Genomic DNA, 13542 nt, shown 5'->3' on the forward strand with positions numbered 1-13542 from the left:
GGTTGTATTCATATCCTATGGTTGCTGAAACAAAGTACCACAAACTAGGTATTCTGAGTGTAGTGAGGAGCTGAATAAAATAACAGCTTCCAATAGAACTTAGAGGGCTATGTGAGGCCAAAGAATGGCTCATAAAAGTCAGCTTGGTGAGTAAATAAGCATTTATTAGGGGGCTTAGGTGAAGTCCTATCCTTAGTTACAGGAAAAAAAATGACAGTTCCAAGCTCCATGGTCCGTACTCACCGAAAATGAGAGGGGCCTTTTATAATGCAGGCAGAAGGAGAAGGCATGTGAGCGGCGGCAGGACTTCTGAGGAATGCAGTTTTCTGGCAGATAACCTTTACAATGTTTCTCAGTAAGGCAAAAGTTACATATTTATAGTAACTATGTGGGACATCTGTTGATATGGATATAATCAGCACAACAGATATTCTTTTACGGTTTCTAGGTGAAGAAGGCAAACATTTATGGTAAAGACTTACTGATCAGTCATGAGTTAGCAAACAATTACTTCCTGAGGCTTGCCTTTTAACTAAGAATGGAATGTTGCTGTAACTAGAGTGGGAAAGAACTGGAAGGGTTAGGGGAGAAAATACAAAGTGATATATGGTATACTGGATGGCTTTAAACAACAGAAAATTATTCTCTCATAGTTCTAGAGGCTGGAAGTCTGAAATCAAGTCATGCTCCCTCCAAAGGCATTGGGTGAGAATCTCATCTAGCTCTGGTGACAGCCATCAATCCTTAGTGCTCCCTGGCTTGCAGATGTACCACTCCAATCTCTGCCTCTGTCTTCAAATAGCATTCTCCTTGGGTGTCCATGTCTGTGTCCAAATTTTCCTCTTTGCATAAGGACACAAGTCATACTGGATTAAGGCCTACCTGAATTCATATGACCTCATCTTAACTAATTATATCTGCAAAGACTCTACTTCCGAATAAGGTCACATTCACAAATTCTAGACATTGAGACTTGAACATCTCTTAGGGAGACACAATCCAACCCACAGCAATGGTGTATACTGGCTGCAAATACATGTAAAGGAGCCATCAGGGAGAAATGCACCATTACTTTTGAGGTTCTTCTTAGCATTACTTTCTCAAGGGACCATGTTTTGCCTTCCAACATATCCCCACCAGCTAGCTCAGTACCTGGTAGAAAACATATACTTAATTAATTTATTATTAATTTCAGAGTCAGTAAATTCTAGTTGGAAAAATAGTTGGCAGATACAGTGTGAGAAGAATTCTGAACTCAGAAAAAATAGATTTTGAGTAGTCTCTGTATCTGCGAGTAAACAAGTTGAGTGGCCTGGGCAAGTCTCTAATTAACTCCAAGATCAATTTCCTTATCTATAAAATGAGAGGTTTGGCCTAGAATCATCTCTAAAATTTTTTGCCTCCACAGTCTTACAAATTCTGTTCCCTAAGGTATGTATATTGTTTTTAATTAGCTACCTGCACTAATGTATTGGCTGTAGTAGAGGAAAATGAAATAAAAACATAATGGTCCCAGTCTGTCATCATTACATGCATGTACTCATTATTGCATTAAGCATAATGTCCCAAGTTGCCACTGGTTTAGCTCTCCGTCGCTATAATAAGCACTTTTGTGACCTCTACTGGCCATAGTTAGTAAAGCCCAAACTTTCTTTTTAGGAGTGGTCAATTATGCATATTCGTGTGAAGATGCAGGGAAGAAGGGTGGGAAGATTGCTAGCAAAGACTTTTCCCATTTGAAAACTGTATGTAATTATACTTGCTTTTACATAGATACATTAATGAGCTAAAGCAAGTATATGATTGACCATAATACTCTGGTAAGGAAGAGGAACTAAATACATGATACCTGCAGTTGCTGACAACTGAGATCCTACAATTTGTTGAAATAGTAAAAACCTGGAGTCTAACTCAGGAATGCAAATGGCTCTTAGATTAGAAAATAATTTTTTTATTAAAGGAGGAGCAAAAATTCTAACCAACAATATAAAAATACAAAGGGCGTGTGGAACCTAACAAAAAGGTTCTAAATTTTTTCTTTAAAAGCAAACATAAAAGTCATAACCAGGTTTTCTGAGTAGAGAGCAAAAAAGGAAGAATTTTATCAAATAGATATAAAAATGTATAATAAAGTGACAATAATTAAAAGAGCATAGCACTTCTTTGTCCACAAGTTTCTCCTTTTACTTTTACTGGAACTGTAGTTGGTGCTGGGGTTTAATGTATACCCAGGGGACCTGAATCTCTGGACTAACCATGGGATAGCCAGGTCCTGAGCCTCAACAGACTTACAACTCCTACACTCTGGTTTATTGGACTTATCCCACTCATCTAACATGGCGGTGAAGAAGGTCAACTATCACACCAGGGAGCCAAGACTGCCTGCAACTGAAAGCAGAATTGCTTCCAGCATCCATGTGGAATCTAAGCACCCTCTTAATATAGATGTGCAGTGGACACAACCATTCTAAGGTCCACAGGATAGAGGAATAGAATATGGATTAGAGTGGACTTACTGATATTCTGTTCATGAAATATTGTGATTAATAATCGAAGAAAATGTGGCATTGGTGTGGAGAAAGTGGCCATGCTGGCTGCTGGGGGTAGGGAGTGGGAGGAAGAGATGAGATGTGGGGGTGTTTTCGGGACTTGGAGTTGTCCTGGGTGGTGCTGCAGGGATAGTTACCAGACATTGTATGTCCTCCCATGGCCCACTGGGTGGACTGTGGGAAAGTGTGGGCTATGATATGGACCATTGATCATGGAGTGCAGCGGTGCTCAGAGATGTATTCACCAAATGCAATGAATGTCTCATGATGATGGAGGAGATTGTTGGGGGGAGGAGTGGTGTGAGGGGGGTGAGGAGCATATGGGGACCTCATATTTTTTTAATGTAATATTTTAAAAAAAGACAAAAAAAGAATATGAAAAAAAAAGAATTGACAACACTGGGAAAAAAAGAGCATAGCACTGTTAAAAGATCAGTGAGAATATGAAAAAGGAATAAAAAGTCAAAAGGGAACAAAAAGAAATCATGTGAGAATTCAGTGTATTATAAAGTCAAACATTAAATCAGGATTTTCAGTTTGGAAAAACAATTATGTTAGTTCTTTACCTCTGGTTTTTACAAGCATATTATCAGAGTTGGAAATTCCTAAAGAAAACACTGGCAAATTTTACTACAGAAAAATTATAAACGGTCATACCTCAAAAAAATTGAAAGGCATATTACAAACTTTAAAAATATTTAAACATACACACTGAAAGGAGTTAATGGTATATTATTAATTTAAGAGTAATATAATATTTATAATTTAATATTAATAGTATATATAAGGAGTTTTGAAACAATAAGAAAAAATGAAAAGTATGATGGAAAAACAAAGTATACACACAAACAAATCATACACACAGAGAAAAACAAATAGACAAAAATATGTCATTAAAGATAGAAAGGCTCAACATCACTACTCTTTAAAGAAATGCAAATTAACCTATAACCATTATAAATTATATTAGGTAGTACTCAGAGAATGCTGAGAAATCAACTTTAGTTTACACATGCTATTGCTTATCCAAACTAATTCTGTGAGGCTGGTTTTTTGGGTTTTCTCATCATACACTGATTTTTTTTGAAAGTTGTGTTGTCACTTCTAGTCACAGAAAACATTCTCATTTCAGTAAAATGTCCAATACTATGTAATAGTCAAAGGTAAAGATGTTTCCCTTCCCCAGCTCAGCCCTCCTTCAGGTAGAGAGATGGTAGTGGGGAAAAAAAATGATAGAGGTTGTCTCTATGTCCTCATTTGGCATTTTTACCAGTTAAGGACTGTTCTGGGATAAATGACTGGCACCAAACAATAGTTTCCATGATGGAGGTATAATTTAAAGCATATTCTTTCTCTCATGGGTGTTTTTATGGGTTCTTCAGAGCAACCACCACCACCACCTCCACACTCCACTCTAGCTGGAGGTCTCTCACCTGCAGTTTCCTTTTTTTTTTTTTAAGATTCATTCATTTATTCATTCATTTATTTATCTATTTATTTATTTATTTCCCTCCCCCTTGCGACTTGTTTTGCTGTCTGTTCTCTGTGTCCATTCACTGCACATTTTTCTGTGTCTGCTTGTCTCCCTTTGTTGCATCATTTTGCTGCATTTCAGCTTTCCGCGGCACACGGGCCAGCTTGCCTTCACAAGGAGGCCCGGGGTTCACGTCCCATGCGGTAGACGGGAACCCAACTCATCGAGCCACAGCTGCTTCTGTGCAGTTTCCTTGATGCAGAAAAATTCACCTCTGCAGAATGGTTGGCTGGTTCCCTCAAGGCCTGGACACCCATCACTACACTTCTTCCAGCTTCTCTCTCCTTGTTCCTCATGCACAGGTTATAAGAAAATCTTACACCAGCACTTTGCACCAGAGCCCACATCTGGTCAACAGGATACGCATACCTTTGACCCACTATCAATGGAAATGTGGCTGCTTTCCAACTGCTGCCCTCTGTTCTGATACTACGGGCAGCTTCATCCAGCCTCCCAGCATAGTCTTTTCTCAATTCTGTGCCAAAGTTTGTGTCCCTCAAACTTCAGAGGACTCAGATTAAGTATCCTGAGTGGTCTTGAAATAATCCCTTACTAAGTTTGATGGAGCACACCACCCCTCACCAATGAAACTCACAGCACACCAGCAACTCTCTCTCAAGAAATCTTCACTGCAGTCTCTAGTTTTCACATCCGTGCTTGACTTTTCAACACTTTTAACAGCTGGAAGGAGAGTAGAGCAATTTTTGTGCCATCTAGGTGACTGACCTCCTTTGCTTAAGCAACCAAATAAATTTTTTCTTGGAAATCTCAGTGTCTCAGGAATTAGCTTTAAAGGCACATGGGAGAAAAGAACCGGCTTTTGCGCATTATCAAAATGTCCCCTTATTCAGCCTGTAAACAATTTTGAGCATAGAGAACATGTGTTATGGATCTTCTGTATTGGTTGAATCCCAAGCCCAGAGACAGAAACATCAGCAGTACTCAACACAGAAACATAGCAGTACTCAACACGTGTTATTTAACTGGTGAACTCTTTGGCCATAATTTAACACTGTACCTGATTTCCAAGGAAATAATCCCTTGGGAAAAAATCTCTGATTTGATCAAAATAATAAAACATTAAATTCAATGCCTGGAATTAGGGTGCGGAAGAATTATGTTATGATCTTAGACACCAATTTGCTCCTTTCTAAAAAGTGGTCCAATGGCAGTAGAGAAATTTAGCTCCTCTATTACGTCAGATTTAAATCCAATCACTAACTTGATTTTATTTTTCCTTCCATTTATCCCTTGATTCCAAGAACTAAGGAGTCAAGATTTACAAAGGGCTATGCTTTATAGAGTCCACTAAACTATTGAAAAGTTACAAAGATTGAACAGCATGTTGGAACTACAAAAAGAATGAATCCTAAAGAAGTGGAAGACAGAGGAGGTAGATAGACAAGACGATGTAGAAAGTCTTCTGTGAAACTCAATACATGACCAGTATAAAAATAAAGCATATTTTGCCAAATTAAAAAAAAAAAAAAAAAAAAGGTCCCATTTACAAATAGGTTCACACCCACAGGACATAGGGGTAGTTGCTGAACTTGTCCCTTACCGGGGACACGATCCAATCCCCAACACTATCGCTGTGTTACCTCATACTAGCTGTGGCGAATCATTTTGATCTCTTAACCTGTTTACTGTAAATAACTACTATTGGAATATCAAAAGACAAGTGTAAAGAGCTGTGAGAAACTGAAGGAGAGAAAAATCATTTTCGATGGGGGCAAGATAGAGAACGTCTCAGGTCCCTCTTTCAATTTTTCACAGCGCTTTATCCTTTTTTTTCCCGTAATTTCAAGAGTAGTTATTTGTATTCTCAACATAAGGTCCCTACACAAACATAAATTCTTAAAGAATGGGTCACTGCTTTGTTCATCTTTGTATCCTCCATTGACACTATTACAGCTAAAGCTTAAATACAGAACTTTGAGCCAAACAGTGGTCCTTTCCTAACGTCTTTGAAAGACCCTTAGAGAAGGGGATAAGGCAGTTAATGCCACGGAAACAACTTGCTAAGTAAACTAACCCCAGGCTCAAAAGTGACAGCCTGCCGAGGAAATTTCCTGCCGTGTCGACCTCTTCTAGAGAAAAATCCGTGCTAGGGTACAGAACCCCGAGGGGCGCCCGGGCGTAGTCTGGCCAATAGCATCGCAGAACTGCAAACATCAGCACGGGAACCCAAGCTCCGGAGCTCCGGTTTCCTCCGCTTCCGTCAGGACCTTCTGCGGAGTAGGCAGTCATGAACGTCACTTCCGACGTTACCGAGCTGCAGTCTAAGCAGGCCCGAGGGGATCGTAAGGCGTTCTTCAGGGGAGAGCCTGAGCTGCCCGGACGCGCGTGACCATGTGGCGGCAGCTGGCCCGCACAAATGGGCCGCTCCTGCGGGTGCCCTTGTCAGGTCAGTCTCCTTTGGTCCCTAGAGAAGTCCTCCTTTTCCTCGTCACTTCCCAATCTTATACCTCCCGAACCCAGAGCCCGCGCCGCATCTTGGGGAAGCCCTGGCTATGTTGTTATTGTGCATTCTTGCTGTCGCCCCCACCGCCGGGATTCGTGCAAAGGAGTGGCAGTCGTGTACGGGGGGGTGGGTGTTTGGGGGGGTCGGCGCCCAGAGACCCCGGCTGGCCACCTTGGGGGCCTGGGTCTGTGAGCCCATTTAGTAGGACCAGCCACGCGCCTCTCATGACACCTCCGTCAGGCTTAAATAACTGACACAGGTTACACTAGGCCTCGCCTGACCTTGTCGCCTGTGTCGTTTAGTTTCATTTGTCTTTGTAGGATTTTCGTCAGGCCTACAGGCCAGTGCTGGCCTAAAGACGCTACTCCCGGTGCCATCTTTTGAAGGTGAGAGTTTATCTGTCATATTCATGTATGTAAGTCCTATCGCATGGAACTCAGCACAAAGTAGATGAAGATGTAAGAGTATGTTTCAGTTTCCTACACCCGTTATTCCCATATTCAATAAATATTTATTGAGGGTATACTATATGCCATGCAGTGTTTTACATACTAGAGAGAAATCAAAAGAAAATAGATAAAAATCCTTGCTCTTAGGGCACAAACATTTGGTGAGATAGCACCTTTAGGGCCTATCACAAGTGTGTGACTGATGGTCATCCCTTGGCCAGAACCACTTGGCCTCAAATTTGGACTTAAGTTCTCTCCGTGTGAGGTTATATATATGAAGTCATTTAAGAATATTATGTGAAAAGCATTAATTTGCTAAATGTAAACATTTAAAGCATGCCACAATTTTGTAAATCTGATTTACCATTTTTTTTAACCTACTGGAAACCTCAAAATAATGAAAAGGGCCTGCCTAGACTTCTAGAGTCTTCTACACAAAACCATTTAAGTACTGTATGCTCTGAAAGTATATATTGACTTATGGGTGAAAGAAAGCATTACTAAGTTATTCAGTATCTGCACAGAGAGTGGGAAGGTGGAAGGGTGGGCAGTTAGGGAAGACTATCCGTAATCCCAAATAGACATTTTTATCGTAAACATTTCTGCTATATTTTATATTTGATGCAATCAAAAAGCCACATTTTTTGTTTTTTACTATAGAAATGTTTAAAATGATGGGCTTACTTTTATTTCCCGAGTTGTCAAGTTAAGATGATACTTTGAGAAGATATAGCATGCCTGGCCTGCAATTGTGCCCACCCATCCTCACCTTGCATATTGTTGCATATTAACAGGATATGTACAGGTCCCGGCATGAAAAGCCTCTGCTGGTTGTTTTTGCTCATTGTCTATGCATTGTATTTGCTCATTGTCTGTTTTGTTTTCTTTAGGATTAACCAAAGCCAGAACCTACCACATAGGAGGCCGGTGCCCAAATATTTGAGCCCCGTCTACTTTCCTGGTTTTGTTTTATTTTTTATTATTAGTAGACTAATGAAAATCCTCTAGGGAGCAGGTGTGGCTCAAGTAGTTGAGTTCCCACCTCCCACATGAGAGGTCCTGGGTTCTCTACCTGGTGCCTCCAAAGGTAGACAAGCAAGACAGCTTGCTGGTGCAGCAAGGTGCTGCAACAAGATGACACACCAAGGAGACACAATCAGGAAACACAATGAGTGACACAGCAAGCTGAGAACAGAGGTGACTCAAGCCATTGGGTGCCTTCCTTCCACATGGGAGATCCCAGGTTTGATTCCCAGTGTCGCCTAAAAAGATGATGACCACACAACAAACAGACATAGAGCAGACAGCGAATGCAAACAATGGGGGGTGATAAAAAATAAATCTTTTTTAAAAATAAGTTAAAAAACAAACTCTACCCTTTAATAATCAGTTCTCTGTCTTTCCCATTGTGCATTGATGCTATTCTGCTTCCATCTCTAATTCATTAGTATTTATATTTTGTATAGATGGAATATGTAGTACCTCTTGTCTAGTTTCTTTCATGTAGTATATTTCCTTTTTTTCACCCATAGAAGATTATTTATACTACTATACACTACTGTCCATAGTTTGCTTTGGTTGTATTTTTGTCTGATATTAACGTTTTATAACATTAACATACATTAAAAAAAATATATCGACATCTAGATTTAAATCCTGGCTCTGCTAAGATTTAATTAGGTGACCTTGACCAAATTATTAAAAATTTTCTAAACCACCTGTTCCTGTCCTATAAAATGGAGATAAGAATACTACCTACCTAAGGTTCTTTTCTCCTGACCTCAGTAATAGTTACATGGATGTGTTCATGGGTTCATTTTGTGATCAGTCACTGAGCTGAATGTTTTTTACTTGGCCCTTTTATTTATGTGTTAAAACTTTAATAAAATTATGAATTTTCTTAAAAGCCTTAAATACATATATACATATATATATAAATGCTATAAAGTTGTTTTTAAGAATTAAATGAGTTAATGCAGGTAAAATATTTAGCTCAATGTCCCCCACATAGTAAACAAAAAACAAGTTTTCCTGTGATAGTGTATTCTTTCATCTGTTATCTTTCTAGAAGGAAAATTGATGCTCTGAGATGTGATTTTACTTATTATTGGTTGTCTGTGTTCCTTTAAGATGTTTCCATTCCTGAAAAGCCCAAGCTTAGAGTTGTTGAAAGGGCACCACTTGTGCCAAAAGTGAAGAGAGAACCTAAAAACTTGAGTGACATACGGGGACCTTCCATCGAAGCCACTGAATTCACAGAAGGCAATTTTGGAATCTTGGTGAGTGAATTTTGCAGAAAAGCAGCTGCAAGATGGAATCCAAGGATTAAACAAACTCGTTAAGTTAATTCTAGTTTCTTCCTCCAGTTTTTACTAGAGCTGCCACTTAAAGTTCTTTAAATTGATGTGCACAGAGGCTGCTGGGTACCCATTAAGCATTTGAGTTATATACCTTTTTTTTATGTAAGGTGTAAATGATGGAAAAACAGGAATAAGAGGAGCTACCTAATTTGTCCCATAATCAAATCATGAGATCTTTGGTTAAAATAGAAATAAAAACTAAGACTTATGACAGCTGTTTCCTTACTCATTGAGTAACTTCATGAAGATTTATACCCATAACTACACAAATGGTTGTGGACTAGAATAATTTACCCTCCATCAAATAGCCAGAATCATGTTTTAAACAACTTCTTGCAGTCTGCATGGCCAGCCTCTGTCATCATTTCAGAACCTCATGTCCCCTCCCCAGTGCTCGTTTTTCCATCCATAGTAGCTTTTACTCAAATTTACCAAGACCTCTGTTGTGTCAGGGCCTTTACCTGTATGCTTCCTCTGCTGGAACACTTCTCTCTTTTCCCTGGACTGATTCTCTTATCATTGTGGCTTCAGCGTTAAATGTCACCTCCTCAGAGAGGCCTTCCCTGGCCATTGGTTGAAGTGGGTCTCCCCTTGTTCTCATTTATCACTATGTACTAGGCTTTTCCTACATAGTACTTATTATAACCTGTATTTTTATTTTCATGTACATCATTAAATCTACAATTGTTACAAAAGAAGATACAAACACCCATAAAAGATATCTAAGTCCCTGTGTGTTTCTAATTCTCTCATTCACATTAGGCACTCGGCGGTGGTTACCTCCATAGGGGCCATTTTGAAATGATGCGCCTAACAATCAACCGCTCAATGGACACCAAGAACATGTTTGCTATATGGCGGGTACCAGCCCCTTTCAAGCCCATCACCCGCAAAGGTATTGGGCAGCGTATGGGGGGTGGCAAAGGTGCCATTGATCACTACGTGACACCCGTGAAGGCCGGCCGCCTCATCGTAGAGGTGGGTGGACGTTGTGAATTCAAAGAGGTACAAGGTTTTCTCAACCAGGTTGCCCACAAGTTGCCTTTCTCAGCGAAGGCTGTGAGCCGCAAGACTCTAGAGAAAATGCGGAAAGATCAAGAGGAACGAGAACGTAACAACCAAAACCCCTGGACTTTTGAACGCATAGCCTCTGCCAACATGCTGGGACTACGGAAAGTATTGAGCCCCTATGACCTGACCCAGAAGGGGCGATACTGGGGCAAGTTTTATATGCCTGAGCGAATATAGTATGTGAGAAAGTACAGCCTATTGAGAGAAAGAAGAAATCTGCATTTTTATTGCCATCAGCTTACCTTTAAAAACTTAGGGTAGCCCTTCCGTCATAAAGGAGCAGCATATGAGAAGATCATTTTTGGAGAAAAATGTACATTATTTTTTTTCCCCTTACATTTTCTGAATATTCAAGTTTGAGTGTCACCTCAAGAAATAACTTTTCATTGGTCACTCTTAGTGCCTTATATGGTTCAGATAGGCTTGATTGACTAGCAGGAGCTCTGGTTCTTCTGGCTATGAGTGTCTTCAGGCCAGAAGCAAATATTTGCAACCCCCATCTCTGATGCAAAATCAGACTTAATGTCTGTACTGCCTTTTATATGCACAACATCAGGAGCTTGTTCATGAGATTTTACTAGTCACAAATGCAAATCAGTGTTTTTCGAATAGCAAAAAAGAAACAACAGTACATAGCTTAATTGATTCAACAGATATTTATTGATGCCCAGGTACTCATCTTCTCACAATCTTGAGGCAAGGGATATTGGACAACGTTCTTTGCCTTTTGACAAAGGAACCATAAAAAGTTGAAATTGTGGCCTTTCCTAAGTCCAAAGTTCTTTGAAGCCAGTGATTGTTCAGTTCTATCTTTGTATCCCTGTAGGGTCTAACAGTGCCATGTACCACACAGCACTCAAATAATATTGATGTATAACTGAGGACCCCATGTGATTCACATCCCCACAGTTCTAGCTCCCTATTTGCTTTTAACAAGATTAATAAATTTTTCTGAAGTGGCTAGCAATAACCTTTATCCCCTATTCAAAATAAAGGAAATACAAATTGATAGAAATATTAAGCCATTTGCTTTTGAAAGAAAATGGGTAAGAAGCACACTGACTAAAATGTAATTTTTCTAATATTCCACTTTCTTAAAAAAAAATAAGGTCTCTAGCAAAGAAAAGAATTTACTTTCAAAGGTACAACTTATCTAAACAGTTGCGTGGTCCTTAAGAATTGTAATGTAGCTAATCAGTAAATAAGTTATTTGTATTAGAACTCATTTTCACATAGCTTTAAAACTGAACACACCTAAACCTTGAATTGGGGACAGTGTTTGGAACAATTTCTTGTTATCAACATGAATCAGGTAAGAAGTGACATAAGCAATAAGCCTCATTTCACCGCTTCTAATTTAATATTGTAATCTCGTCTTTGTTATAGTTCATAGCTGATCTGCTTTGTAAAATGTGGTACTGATGACTGTTCTGATTTAAATCATAATATTAACCTGTTTCTTTTCTTTGGGCTCTGAGTTTAGTCACTGAACCACAGTCTTGGAGCCAGCCATTTGCTCTGCTGAGTGACAGGCAATTGATAGACAGTGGAACTTCACCACCATCACCCATAGAAAAAGCACTTTAAAGTTTATTTTGTGGTATTGCGGGGGGAAGCAGTGCATGTTGTAGCATTTCTGCATAAATCGGTCAATCTATTCCCAGGCAGCTTATACATCTGATACTAACAAACCATTTTCCTAGTGATACCTTAAACGGTAAGAGTCAAATCCAAACTTTCATGGGTGAAAACAGAGCTTAATTTTAGGTAATTAAACTATCAAATGTTTATTGAGAACCAGTAAGTGCCAGGCACTGTGCTAAAGCATTGGGAATACAGCAGTGAGCAAAAAAAGGCATGGACCTGATCCTTGGATGCTCCTCACTCTGAGATGACTACTGAACCATAAAGGAGGGAGTTCTTTTAGTAAGCAGTGACTTTTAATAGGTAGTTGATTGATGCCCTGTGTAATGACAGGTAAAAAGTAGTAGCTGTTGAGGAATCTCCAGTGGAGAAGTAGAAGTATTAGAAATGCCTAGTCAAGGATCCATCTCTGAAGGCTGGGAAGAGAATAGAAGAATGGAAGGGGAAAGTCATAGGTTATGTAGCATGGTGGTCAAGGCCAGGATCACCAAGTCCCTCTTCTGCAGGAGAAGGGAATACTCTCAAGACTGCATTAACTTGTCCTGACTTTGTAAAGGAAGAAATTTTTAAAAATGTGTGTGGCCCTCTTCCGAAGAGTTCATGGTGCTTCTAATGCAAAAACTAATTCTTACTTCTTTTGCCTTGCCATTCCCATATACCAAGGCCCAAATTCTGCAGCAGGAAATTGACATCCTTGACCTGTACAAAGCATTCTGCTAGCAGACCTGCTTATGGAACAGATTGCCACCTTTGTCTCTCCCCGTCTACCTACTCCCAACTCATTCTTTTCTCTGTGAGACATCCTTTTCCTTAATTTTCCCCAAATTCTATCTTTTCTAGCACCTAATCCCAACCAGTTTTGGGTGCCTAACAACAATGACTGCAAGACACAAGTTTCTAATACGTGATAGTGGGTTTGGCCCTCCCCAGAGATGGCTCACCTTTCTCAGGCAAATATGCCCCCAATGGTAGAGGCTAAGATGATCACAAGAATAACACAGCAGATCATGATCATGATCTTCTTCTGCTCATCCAGCAAGAAAAGAAAAGGTATATGAGAAATAACATCAGTATGCAGTTAAGTGTTCCAAAGAGAGGGAGACTAAAGGGGTTCTGGACGTGGAGGAGGATATGGAGAAAAAAGGAGCACCAGAAGGAAAGAGGATGGATCTGGCTTCTAGAATCCAGAATGTTAATAGGATTCTTATTTCCAGGTGAAAGACTCAAAACAGGAACCTCAGGATAGTTAGTATGTTCTTCTGCCTTCCCAGATACCTTCACAACTGAAGCCTCCCATTTCCTCCTTGAGCCACATACTCTCAATGAATCACCCAAATTATTTGGGGAAGGCACCCTTTGTCTGAAACTCAAATACCATTATATTGCATTATTTGAGAGTTAAACTATTTTTTAAAATTAGACATTTGACCCTCTTACTCCAGCATATAGTTAAAAAGATTTTAACACCCTT

At 39.7% G+C, this 13542-nt stretch overlaps 2 protein-coding genes across 2 annotated transcripts in view; one reads left to right on the top strand and one right to left on the bottom strand.

Moving 5' to 3' along the window:
- STX3 (syntaxin 3) overlaps positions 1 to 13542 on the bottom strand; it is a 71328-nt gene that overhangs the window by 14798 nt on the left and 42988 nt on the right. The gene's annotated exons all lie outside the window — the stretch shown is intronic.
- On the top strand, positions 6298 to 11892 carry MRPL16 (mitochondrial ribosomal protein L16). The gene is made up of 4 exons (XM_004477963.3): positions 6298 to 6490; positions 6868 to 6933; positions 9127 to 9275; positions 10119 to 11892. The coding sequence occupies exons 1-4, from the start codon at positions 6436 to 6438 to the stop codon at positions 10602 to 10604; spliced, it is 756 nt and encodes a 251-aa protein (XP_004478020.1). The 5' UTR covers positions 6298 to 6435; the 3' UTR covers positions 10605 to 11892.

The sequence above is a fragment of the Dasypus novemcinctus genome, chromosome 10 (assembly GCF_030445035.2).
Source record: "Dasypus novemcinctus isolate mDasNov1 chromosome 10, mDasNov1.1.hap2, whole genome shotgun sequence".
In the NCBI taxonomy this organism is placed as follows: Eukaryota; Metazoa; Chordata; class Mammalia; order Cingulata; family Dasypodidae; genus Dasypus; species Dasypus novemcinctus.

Excerpts from the sequence above, each read along its gene's own strand:
- MRPL16 (XM_004477963.3), top strand. The coding sequence starts at position 6,436 with ATGTGGCGGCAGCTGGCCCGCACAAATGGGCCGCTCCTGCGGGTGCCC. Across the intron at positions 6,491-6,867 it reads CCTGCGGGTGCCCTTGTCAG|GATTTTCGTCAGGCCTACAG; the intron begins GTCAGTCTCCTT and ends TTGTCTTTGTAG. Across the intron at positions 9,276-10,118 it reads AAGGCAATTTTGGAATCTTG|GCACTCGGCGGTGGTTACCT; the intron begins GTGAGTGAATTT and ends CATTCACATTAG.